The 12786-nt window shown below is 38.8% G+C and overlaps 1 protein-coding gene across 1 annotated transcript in view; it reads left to right on the top strand.

Moving 5' to 3' along the window:
- ctnnd2b (catenin (cadherin-associated protein), delta 2b) overlaps window positions 1-12786 on the top strand; it is a 226433-nt gene that overhangs the window by 107074 nt on the left and 106573 nt on the right. The window contains exons 4-5 of the mRNA XM_037682127.1: window positions 7554-7588; window positions 9559-9675. Coding sequence (XP_037538055.1) covers window positions 7554-7588; window positions 9559-9675 — 152 coding nt within the window. The remainder of the gene's footprint in view (window positions 1-7553; window positions 7589-9558; window positions 9676-12786) is intronic.

The raw sequence follows: 12786 nt of genomic DNA, 5'->3' as shown, positions 1-12786 counted from the left end.
TTTTTTTACAGCAAACATTCAGTTCAAATTATTGCCACATAAGTAATTTTTTTAGTAAGTAAGTAAAACTTTATTTATATATCACTTCTCAAAATAAAAATCACAAAGTGCTTCAAAAAACATAATTACAAAAGCAGATTTAAAAAGATGAGTTTTGAGCAGGCCTTTAAAAGAAGCCACTGAGTTCATTATTCTGAAAGTTTGAGGAAGGCAGTACCAGAGTCTTGGAGCTACAGAAGAAAAGGCTCCGTCTCCTTTAGTTTTCAGTTTTGTCTGGGGGACAGTCAGCAGGTCTTGATCATAGGACCTCAAAGCCCTGATTGGTGTGCAGGGATGTAAAAGTTCTGAGATGTATATTGGTGTCTGTCTATGCAGAGCTCACCAAGTCAATACCAAAACCTTGAAATCCATTCAATAATGAACTGGGAGCCAATGGAGTTGCATTAGAAGTGGATACATGACATTTTGAAGATCCAGTCAGGAGTCTAGCAGCAGCATTCTGTACAGACTGCAACTGGTCTGGGGGGATTTTGGTTCATGTGTACAGCGCATTACAAAAATCTAGGCGAGACGAAACAAAAGCATGAATTAAGATTTCCAATTCTGGACGAAAGACAGTACGGCTAAGCTTGGAAATATTTCTCCCATAGTAGAAACAGGAACGAACCAGAGACTTCATGAGTATCCATAGTAAAACCTGAGTCAAAGGTTATCCCAAGGTTTCTAAACGAGGATTTAGCAAAATAACCAAGAGGCCCAAGGCCTGTTGTTGTTGTTCCTCACACATGTCCTTCTCCTATTCTACATCTGAGTTTTACCTGATGATGTTGTGTGCACACACAAACAAAGCCACGTTCACACCTGCACCCACAGGTTTATATCATTAACGGTGATGAGGCACTACACTGTGGCGTGACCTGCGGCAAGAGAGCTGATCACACTGTCAATTAGTCCTCTGTTGTTCTACTAATTACTCTGTCAGATTCCACCGATGCACCGGCGAGATTCAGAGCAGAAGAAAAACTTCTGACTCTCTGTTTCCTCGGCCAGTAGGTCAATGAGCTGCTTCACGTGGTGAGCACTGATTAGAGATACCTGTGAGCCAGGGGGAGAAGAACATGTGTGGGCAGAGAGGAGCTGGAGCAAGGAGGCGTGTTCTTGAGTAGTTTGAATATTATTTATAAAGCCTCTCAGTCATTTCTTAGTGTCTAAAGGTTTTACAAGCGTCTTCTATCTGGATGATTTATGTACTTCAGTTATGGCCCACAGAACAAGCATGTCTTTTAGTTCTGTGCAACAAAAGCTCTCAACCTTCCTGCTAGCTCCTGCACCGAGGAGGTAAAAAGAAGAAAGACAGTTTTTTCTAAAACTTTCTTTATTTGATGCTGACAGCTGTTGTACTTGGAGTTGATTTTAATTATAAACAGGATGGGCAGTAATTTTAAAATATTTGAAGCAGTTTAAATTTATGAATTATCCATTTTTGATCTGAATCGTATTTGTTTACATTTGCACCTGGTAGTCACGCCAAGTTGGTTCCTAATGGTGCTTTTCAAGTCAAGTTGCTTTTATCAACACATTGCCAACCCCTGATAAGAAAAAAATAACATCTCAGATAATAATCAGAACTGTGATCACGTGAGCTCAGTTTGCTGTCAGAATGTTTGGACCCCCTTCAACACTGATCCACTGCACCAGTGAAAATGAAGGAATATAACTATCTGGGTGATAAGTAGGCCTGTCACAATAACACATTTTGCTGGGCGATTAATTGTCTCAGAAAGTATTGCGATAAACAATAATATTGTTTGAAATTTGACAAATCTGTCAAATTTAAAAATAAATGTTTAATTTGTTTTGCATGTAGTACCTTTTTTTGACCATCAGATGGCAGTATAAGGCTGTTTGAACCAAAGGATGGATAGTGAGGGAGCGAGCAGCATGTCTCTTTAAGAAAAATGGGAGGGAGGCCCCTTGACGTGACATGGGCTGTCTCTTTGGTTCTCAAAATGGCAGACGCTCGGTGTAGTTTGAGTTCTTTAGCATAGCATTTGTCACACAAAGATTTTAATAAAAAAAAATAGTAAACAAGTTCTCAGCTTCTTTTTGCAGAGAAAAACAACTTTTTAGACGAAGGCACGGGTTTCAGCCGTGAATTTTGGAGCTTCGACAAGACAGTTTTTTTTTTCCTCGAGGTAGACCTGTTAGCTTAGCTCGTAGCTTAGCTTCTCAGCTTAGCTGCTTTTAACGAACCAAAAATGGGATTTTGGACGATAAAAATGGATTTTAAAGAGAAAAGAGAAAGAGAGGGGTCAGTGAAGAAGAGCGGAGTTGAGTCTTTTGTCATCCAGTGTCTTCAGTAGAAAGAGAGAGACACGAAGAAACGATAAAGCCAATAAATGAAAATGAGGTAGATAATTTTAATTTATTATGCAATTAATTGATTTATTTTTTTATCACGACAGGCCTAGTGATAATGTAAATGCTTATGTTTGTGCAGCTGTCTGTTAAGAAATGCCATGTGAACATTTGATTTATTTTAATTAATCTTCTAAAAGTAATCACTACATGCAAATCTACACCTGAATAAATGTAGTCAGCCCAATTTATGATGTCTGCTAGAAATAACTATGAAAATAATCAACATAGTCTGATTGTTAGCAAAATATTTTATGAACCACTGAATGAATTTTAAGGAATCTCAAAAAAAAAAGTCAATAAATGCACATGCACAGCTGATTAAAATTTGGAGGCAGCAAGATTTATGAAAAATTTATTTTAACAAGCACATAATTGTCTATAACTCAGTCTCATAACTAATGAGTCAAAGATTGGTGTGGTAGTAGCTGAGAGTCATTCCCAACCCATACTCGGAGCACTAACAGATTGCATGAGATCTTCAACATAAGAGCAGGGCGGCAAGTGATATAGATTTCTTCAAAGAATGTCCGATTTGAGCACAAGCAATGAAGAAAGAGTCAAGTTGAGCTACGCAGGGCTGAATAACAACATAAAGAGATCTCTGTGTTTATAAGCACATTTAAAAGCATGTAGGTTAAATGTATGCTTAATATTGGAAAGCCAACAAATAAACCCATTTAAACAGAGTCAAGAAAACTATTTTTAACCATTACTCACACTTTTACCTTTATTTTGAAACCAGTCTTCTCCTTCATCACGTCTTTTTTTTACCCCCCCTTGTGATAATACAAACTGATAATGCTCATCTTTTTCACTGATTTTCCAAAGCGCTCCCTCACCTGTTGTACATCCCACCTTTAGCCCTCTCTCCATGCAGCTGCTTGATGCTAACAGTACTTGGCCTGCTTCCCCACAGTTTTCAGCGTGGTGTCCGTGTGAGCGCTCCGGTTGCATTTGGTGTTAACTTTCTCACCCACTGGCCATCGGTAAATAACACGGTTTCACCTTCACTCAGGCAGTTTCAGGAGCAACACAGCAACATTTTGACATCAGCGAACACAGAGGCTGAGTTGTTTTTCTTTAAAAAACAACAGAAGAAGCCACACAGCGGTTATATTAACCATCTTCCTGTTTGAGTTAGAATGTGTGTCTACAGAGAAACTGAAAGATATCAGGGCTCAGTTTCTTTAATCTCAAGGTTCAAAAACGTTCAAGACAAAACGCTTTAAGCTCCAAGGTTTTTGACACACGTATTGTGCTCATTACAGAATGTGTGTGTGTGTTTGTGCACATGCATTGCTGTTTTTGGCTATAACAATGCCTGATGAACGAGGAGCTGCTGTTCTGACAGAGGGCTCCATTAACATGTGCTGCCTGGCTCCCCTTTGCAATCCGTCACACTCGGCATTCACGTGCACAGATGAGTGGAATGATTTAACAGCAACTGGTTGGTGTTTACAAGCAGTAAATGTGATTTTTGTATACAGTTTTGGATGATTTGTAGCTTTTTTATATATATTATTTTGTCATATTAGCTTCTTTGTCTGAGTCTTTAAGGTACGAATGGCAAGAGAAGTGCATCACTTCTCTCTTTTAGCTTAATTAAAACAATTGGAAAAGTTTTTCCTTATATCATGTAAAGCTCATATTTTCTCTGCTTTATTATATTTCATCCAGTGCATCCTCCTTAGGTTTACAGACATGGTGCCTTTTGAGGCTCCAGGTCAATGTGCCCTCTACCATACCTTTGCAGTCTGGATCAAACTGAACCCATTTTCAGTTATGGAAAGAAGCTTCCTGCAGCAGGCGTCTTTATACTCACCTCAACTTGCTTCACAATCACTTTTGTTAGTTTTGTACCTACCTCAGCAGCTGCCCCAACATTGGTGATTTCATGGAGTACAATACTGAGGTTCAGATTTATTCAAATCAAGCTTTGAGCACACAAATGTTTGCCTTAAAACACAAATAATCTTTTTATGTTCATTCTTTGCATTTAGTAATTGCACGGGTGCAAATGAGTAATCATTTCAGTGCATGGGTGTGAAGGGGTAACCGTTTTGTACACAACTGGTACAAAGTGCCACCCTGTGGGTACAAAATGACAACTGCAAAGTGGAGGTATGATTTAGCAGAGGGACAAATTGATTAATCAGTACACATCCTTTGATTGTAGCTCCAGGTTGCTCATACATCAGACTGTACTTTTAAAGAAAGAAAAGTTGTAAAAATACACATTTAGAATATTTGTTCCGACAGACCTCATAGGAGGAAACCTGAAAAGTCTGTTGTTCTTCAGATAAACACTAAGAGCAGTGGAGTGCTGATGATTTCCTTCAGAGTGTACGATTCACACAGTTTGTTTTTAACACTCAGACATTACTCGTATTATTCTGCAGCAGGCGTATTAGTCACCACAGGAAGTTGTGGTAAACACATTTGTTTGAAATTGTTATACGTTTGAAATTTATACTCTGAATACTTTGAGTGCAAAAACTGCACGATATGTAGCAATTTTATTATGTTCTTGTTTTATCTGTAGACAGTTTGATTATTGATTATCTAGCTGCAAGACTGAACTGTGTTAGCAGTTTTAAATTGTACTGTTATGTGCTTATGGTTCCTGAAGTGGGTGAATATGAAGCTGATAAACAAACCCATAAAAAAAGATGTAAACATCTACAGGTCCTTCTCATAAAATTTGCATATTGTGATAAAGGTCATTATTTTCCATAATGTAATGATAAAAATGAAACTTTCATATATTTCAGATTCATTGCACACCAACTGAAATATTTCAGGTCTTTAATTGTTTTAATACTGATGATTATGGCATACAGCTCATGAAAACCCAAAATGCCTGTCCCAAAAAATTAGCATATTTCATCCCACCAATGAAAGACAAGTGTTTTTAATACAAAAAACGCCAACCTTCAAATAATCATGTTCAGTTATGCACTCAATACTTGGTCGGGAATCCTTTTGCATGAATGACTGCTTCAATGCGGCGTGGCATGGAGGCAATCAGCCTGTGGCACTGCTGAGGTGTTATGGAGGCCCAGGATGCTTCGATAGCAGCCTTAAGCTCATCCAGAGTGTTGGGTCTTGTGTCTCTCAACTTTCCCTTCACAATATCCCACAGGTTCTCTATGGGGTTCAGGTCAGGAGAGTTGGCAGGCCAATTGAACACAGTAATACCATGGTCAGTAAACCATTTACCAGTGGTTTTGGCACTGTGAGCAGGTGCCAGGTCGTGCTGAAAAATGAAATCTTCATCTCCATAAAGCTTTTCAGCAGATGGAAGCATGAAGTGCTCCAAAATCTCCTGATAGCTAGCTGCATTGACCCTGCCCTTGATAAAACACAGTGGACCAACACCAGCAGATGACATGACACCCCAGTGACTGGAAACTTGACACTGGACCTCAAGCAATGTGAATTCTTCTTCACAATCCTCCTCAGGGTCCAGTCACCTCTTCTCGTTGTGCAGCGTTTTCTGCCACACTTTTCCCTTCCCACAGACTTCCCACTGAGGTGCCTTGATACAGCACTCTGGGAACAGCCTATTCGTTCAGCAATTTCTTTCTGTGTCTTACCCTCTTGCTTGAGGGTGTCAATGATGGCCTTCTGGACAGCAGTCAGGTCGGCAGTCTTACCCATGATTGCTGTTTTGAGTAATGAACAAGGCTGGGAGTTTTTAAAAGCCTCAGGAATCTTTTGCAGGTGTTGAGTTACGTAATTGATTCAGATGGTTAGGTTAATAGCTTGTTTAGAGAAACTTTTCATGATATGCTAATTTTTTGGGACAGGCATTTTGGGTTTTCATGAGCTGTATGCCATAATTATCAGTATTAAAACAATTAAAGACCTGAAATATTTCAGTTGGTGTGCAATGAATCTGAAATATATGAAAGTTTAATTTTTATCATTACATTATGGAAAATAATGACTTCTATCACAATATGCTAATTTTATGAGAATGACCTGTATATTTGTCACTTATTGAAACATGTTATTTCAATAAGTGACATACATCATATTTTGTAATATTATTGTCTTTTTTTGAATAAAGCACATGCTGATGTCCATTTTTGTTTTCGACTCTTAACTACACTTTGAAATTTATTTGTTTTTTAGGTAAGTAAATTTTACCTTTCATAGATAAAATCACAAAGTGCTTTACAGAAATACAAAATACAGACTTAATGTAAAACTAAAACAATAGGAACTGCTTATAAGACCAGTAAGTAGATCATTCAACTAAAAGCTTGTCTGAACAAAAGTGTCTTAAGCTGCTTTTTAAAGGAATCAACAGAGCCGGCCACATAAAGAGACATGGGCAGGGCATTCTGCAGTCTGGGGGCTACAGCCTGAAAGGATAGGTCACCCCAAGTTTTAAACCGGCTCTTAGGGACCTTTAGGAGGTTCCCAGTGTCTAAGACCGAAGGGTGTGGGCTGGAGAATAAGGAAACACAATTTCAGTATAAATACAAATGGGGGAGTGGTGGCGCAGAGGTTAGAGAAGATGGGCCTGTGATCAGAAAGTCGCAGGTTCAACTCCCGGTACCGTCAACATCAAAATGTGGATGGAAAAGGTGAAACACCCACACCTGCCTCCACCCTCATTGGCCCCACTCTGGGCCCCTGAGCAAGGCCCTTAACCACCATCTGCTCCCTAAACAGGTCTCTCTTGAAAATGAGTTCTCGTGGCTCAATGAGACTACCTGGATAAATAAAGGGTAAATGGGGGAAATAAATAAATATATCTTTTTTATTTTATTTTTAAATTAAGCATCCTTGTGGTAAAGTAATTGAAGAAAATACCCATGTGCCACCACACTGGGGTTTATAATCCTTCAGCTGACTGAACAAAAACAACACATTACAACTTAATATACAAGCCTTTAAATAGTGATCTGAGATTAAATCAGCATGTCTTATAGTAATCTTCTTTTCATAAACTTCTCTTTAAAAACAACATTTTATTGGTTTTGAGACTAAATTAAACACCACTACGTTGTAGGATCTCCGTTTTAATATCCCGCTGATGTTATGATGGACAAAAAAATCTGCTGTTAAATACATTTCACATTGATGCTTCTAAACTCGTTTTGTTTCCTTGTGTCTTGCAGCTCAGCAGATGAGAAGTTTCGCTGGAACCACCAAGGTAAAACCTTATTCTGAATGTTTTAGCATATGTTCAGGCCTAGTCCCTCGTTGTTTGCTATGTGCTGAATGCGCTTGTCACTTTATAACTTTTTAACCCCTCCCTCTGGCCATCTTTGATATACTGACGCAGTCCTTTCACAGGACCCTGGTGGCTGTTAAATCAAGAAACCCATTTTCTACACAGAAAATGGGTTTCTTCACAGAAAAGCTTGATTTTTCATCTCTGTCTCTCGCTTCAGCCCCTGTGAAAGCTGGATAAAGGTTAAACCACATTTTTAAAAGACCAGATGGGAAGTGCTTTTCATAAACGACAACAAGAATCAATGTGCTTTTCTTATACTTTAAAACTCAAATTTACTTCTGGAGTGACGTCTCCAGACTTAACTTTTAACAGGATTTTAGTTGGGAAAAACAACAGCAATTCACAACACGTCTTTTTTTTTTTTCTGCCTCTTTGTCAGTCAAGTTAAGATCTATTCAGTGTCAAGAGTAGATTGATGGTCTGAGTGCACGATTGATGGCCCCTGCCCACAAAGAGGTGGCTAGCACCACACAAGCCCAGAGGTTTTGCGGTAAAAGCCTTTCACTGTCCAATCTGCTGTGCTCGAGCTTGACCACTCAGCCTGAGAAAGACGAAATTTACTTAACAATAAAATCTTTCTTTACTCCAGCCAGACCTTTTGATCACATCATCGCTCACAGATCGTTATAAACCCATTAATCCTGACACACACAAAAAATGACTTGTGGCTTTTCTTCTGCAAGGTTTAGAGTAAATCCAATGTAACATTGCAGTCAGTCCTGGAAATGATTTTACCAACAGCATCAGCATCATCAGTCTAAAATCACATCAGTCGAAGTCAATAAAAAAGCCCCCCTAAGTCCTCCCACTAAAGCCGTTACTATTAACGTTCTCCTTCCATCTTGGTAAGAGATTAATGTTCTCCTAAGACTCATTTGTAAGCTTTTATCCTTCTTGGCAGCCCTCTCAAACTGAACGACACCAGGCACGTTATCACCCTCTGTCTGACAGACAAAAGGCCGGTATCTGAGCACAAGGTGGACCTCCATCTCATAAGATTTGTTGCTGGATTACCAAGATTCGCTTTTACCCTTGACACAGGGTAGACCATTGCATGTTGGTGCTAAAGGGATGAGTAAAACTTATTTTTGTTGCTGTTGTCAACTAATCAGCCTCTGGATGAGAACAGATGTGAAAGTTCTCACTGTTGTCTAGTTATAATAACCAGATATGTGAAAACATAGTGAAATTGTTAAAAACAAACAAAAGTGGAATCGATAATAACTGTGAAGAACAGAAGAAAATCAAAAACGGTGGCTACACTCAGCTTAAAAGAGACATGATGGACATATTTAGACATGGATTTATTATTTTTTCCCTTTTAAAAAAAACTAATAGTTAATAGGGGGGCATTTATGGCTGTAACATTGATTATTAACTGTAAACAGTGCTATGCTTAATTCCTTCCTTGGAACTGAAGCCTTAATTCTAAATTAGTACAGACACAATAAACAGAGCAGTATTATTGAGGGTTATTGGGGAGTGGCGGCGCAGAGGTTAGAGAGGTGGGCTTGTGATCCGAAGATCGCCGGTTCACGCCCCGGCCCCGACAACATCAAAAATTGTGGGTGGGGTAGGTGAAACACCCACACTTGCCCCCACCCTCATTCGCCCCACTCTGGGCCCATGAGCAAGGCCCTTAACCCCACCATGTGCTCCCTAAACAGGTCTCTCTTGAAAATGATTTCTCGTGGCTCAATGAGACTAACCTGGATAAATAAAGGCTAAATGAAAAAAAAAAATGAAAAAAATTGAGGGTCAATGATTACTGAGGTAAATATTTGCTTCACAAAGGTGATGTACTTAGTCTTTTTCAGCATTTGCATGGTTCAAGACAAATAGCACTTCAATTTACTGATAGTTTTCTCTTTTCCATCCACATGTAGATGGACAGAAGGACATAGAGGAAGAGCTGACGACGGGCCTGGAGCTGGTGGACTCGTGCATTAGATCCCTGCAGGAATCGGGCATCTTGGACTCCCAAGACACTTGTACAGGCGACAGTAAGATTAAAGATTTGAGTTTTCCCACGTTTGTCTTTCTGCAAGTGGTAGTAAAATTAAATTAAAACAGCAGATCTAGTTTTTGGCTGATTTGAATTGTTGAAGGTGTGTACATTTGCAAAGAAGCTACAGGTCTAGCCTGCTTCCACATCACAAAATTATATATATATATATATATATATATAATTTAAATTAGGCTTTCTATACACGCTTTAAAATGCACAGGCCTAATTGTTATAACTCTTATATGAAATGCAATCGTTTGATCAATTGCTACTATTGTTACTGCATCTGTGAAGGCTAAGAGAAAGTGAAGAAGGTGTTGCATATGTATTGTTTTAAATGCACAGCACAACGTTGTTATGAAACCGAGCTCTCACTGACATCCTAAACCACTACCTGTGCCTTCCTGCTCCGCTCTGATCTTTCTGCATTCAGTCCCGGAGATGATACTCGTGTCTTTGCTGCACTCGACCCCATGGGAGAGGGGAGGCTGTCAGGAGTCATGCAGAGTTGTGCCAGTAGTTTGATATGCTAATCCATCCTCGCTGAGATGTCAGCTGGCCTGCTGTTCACAGAGCAGAGAGAAGAGGAAGCACATGAACAGACAACTACTGTAACACTGCACAGGCTGGATGCACACGCTCACACTAAAGAATATGGAAACAGAAAAATACAAGACTGCATGCAGTGGATGCTAAAAAACTGCTTCAAAGTTAGAGAAAAACTAAAATAAAGCTTAGCTTGAAACAACTATTTCTTAAAGTAGCATCCTTTCTCACAAATATAACTAAAAACAATGTTTTTCTCTAGGTTTAGACTCAACATTTGCTGTAATATGAGCTATGAGCTTTAAGAAGCCAAATAGTCAATTTACTGTCAGTAAGAAAAATGATGCAAACACATTTTTGGATGGCTGGTGCCAGTTCCTATGAAAATTGCTTACTGGCATTAATCACATTCATGTCAACACACAAGTTATGATAACCGTTAGTACTTATAATCCTAATGTACTAGAGAAAAAGTCCTGCTCTTAGCAAAAAAATAAAAATTGCTCAGTAGAAGCAACTGCTGGCTGCATTTACTGAATGAATATCAGCATTAATGACTGCTATAAAACAAGTGGTTCGCACAGGCTGAGATGTTCGTTACAAAGAATATACTGAACAGGAGTGTTTAATATTCTTTTGGCTGAAGTGAGCCATCATGGTTTGTATTCTGCTCTGATTTTTATTTTTTTTATTTTGCATTTGTGAAAAGTTTATTTTCTTCCCTTATCGTACAGCAAAACAGAAGCATTTAACTCATACAGCAAGACAGCATTACTGAGTTTTATTTTTAAAACTAAAGACATATGCTGGCTTACATTTACAGTATACATGCAAACATGATTAAAACACACCTAGCAGAACTCCTACTAACTTGCTTAATGGAGGCTTGTTCAGTGTAGCCTTTCCTCTGTCATCCAGCAGCTACCAAAACGTAACTAATAAAAGTAAAAATGTTGGCGAAGGATAATTAATTACTATGAGAAATAAATATCTAAAAACATAAATATTATAGGCATTAAACATAATGTTAACGGCCAAGAAATATAAACCTCTGGCTAGTGCATGCAAAAGACTTTCTGATTAAAACTAAAAAATAAAATCGGAAAATGCTTTTAATAAACAGATTGACTAACACTACTTAAGCTTTCATGTTGACACCGCTTATATGTACAACAACAAAATATACAAGACTTATAATGAATTACTGACTTTCTGCCCCCACTTCTGCTTGTTTGGTTTTTCAACACGTTTTAAAATGAAAATGAGAAAAAATACAATATGTTTGTTTCTTCTTATTATTATTATTATTATTTAATATTATTTCATATTGGGTCTGTCACGTTTGATTGTTAGATAAGAACTAATCACTAATTTTTTTTGTTGAAAAAAATCATCATTTGGTTATTTTATTTTGAAAAGGCTCAATTTGCTGTAATCTCACTGCTGTACATTTATTGAAATGATCATTTTAATGAACCCAAAACAAAAATCAATATAGATAAGTTTTAAATGATTTCACAATAAAAAAAAGTTGATTTATTAAGCTAATTATAAAACTTTTATATCAAGTGAAGAAAACATCCAGTAATTACACAAAATTTCAGCAAATTGTTGCGCAACATACGACTAACTAGTAGTCAGGTAGATAATCAGTAGACTCTAAATTAGACAATAGACAGTAGATAGTCAGTAGACTGTAGAGTAGACTATAGACAGTAGATAGTCAGTAGACTCTATAGTACCATACCCATCCATCCATCCATTTTCTTTACCCGCTTATTCCATTTTGGGTCACGGGGGTCGCTGGTGCCCATGTCCAGCAATCACTGTGCGAGGGGCGGGGTACACCCTGGACGGGTCGCAAGTCCATCACAGGGCCACATAGAGACAAACGAGACAAACAACCATTCACTCTCTCACTCACACCTAGGGACAATTTAGAGTTACCAATCAGCCTAACATGCATGTTTTTGGACTGTGGGAGGAAACCGGAGTACCCGGAGAAAACCCACGCATGCACGGAGAGAACATGCAAACTCCACCCAGAAAGGCCCCTGGACCGGGGTTTGAACCAGGGACCTGCTCGCTGAGAGGCAGCAGCTCTACCAGTTGCGCCACCGTGCTGCCTAGTACCATACCATACCATTTTATTTATAGAGCACTTAAAACAGCGACAAGGCCAACCAAATTGCTGTACAGACAGAACAACAGGTAACACACAAAGAAATATACAAAATGAGGTAAATCAGAATATAGACATAAAAACGATGCAGATAATGACGACAAACCAGTGTGGAGCATACAGGATCAAAACACAGATCCTCTGGTGTTGAAAGCTACTGAATAGTAGTGAGTTTTTAAACGGAACTTGAAAACCAAGAGGGAGGGGGCCTGTCTGACAAGCAGAGGTAACTCGTTCCAGAGTCTTGGTCCTGCTACAGAGAAGGCCCTGTCACCTCTGCGCTTAAGACGAGTTCCTGGAACTGTGAGGAGCAACTGGTCCGCTGACCTCAGGGAACGTGGTGGGACATACGGTTGTAGCAGATCAGAGCGATTGGGG

This window comes from Nematolebias whitei, chromosome 9 (assembly GCF_014905685.2).
Source record: "Nematolebias whitei isolate Nwh7 chromosome 9, NemWhi1, whole genome shotgun sequence".
Taxonomy (NCBI): domain Eukaryota; kingdom Metazoa; phylum Chordata; class Actinopteri; order Cyprinodontiformes; family Rivulidae; genus Nematolebias; species Nematolebias whitei.
The sequence above is the reverse complement of the archived record's forward strand: the minus strand, read 5'-3'. Positions and strand labels throughout refer to the sequence as shown.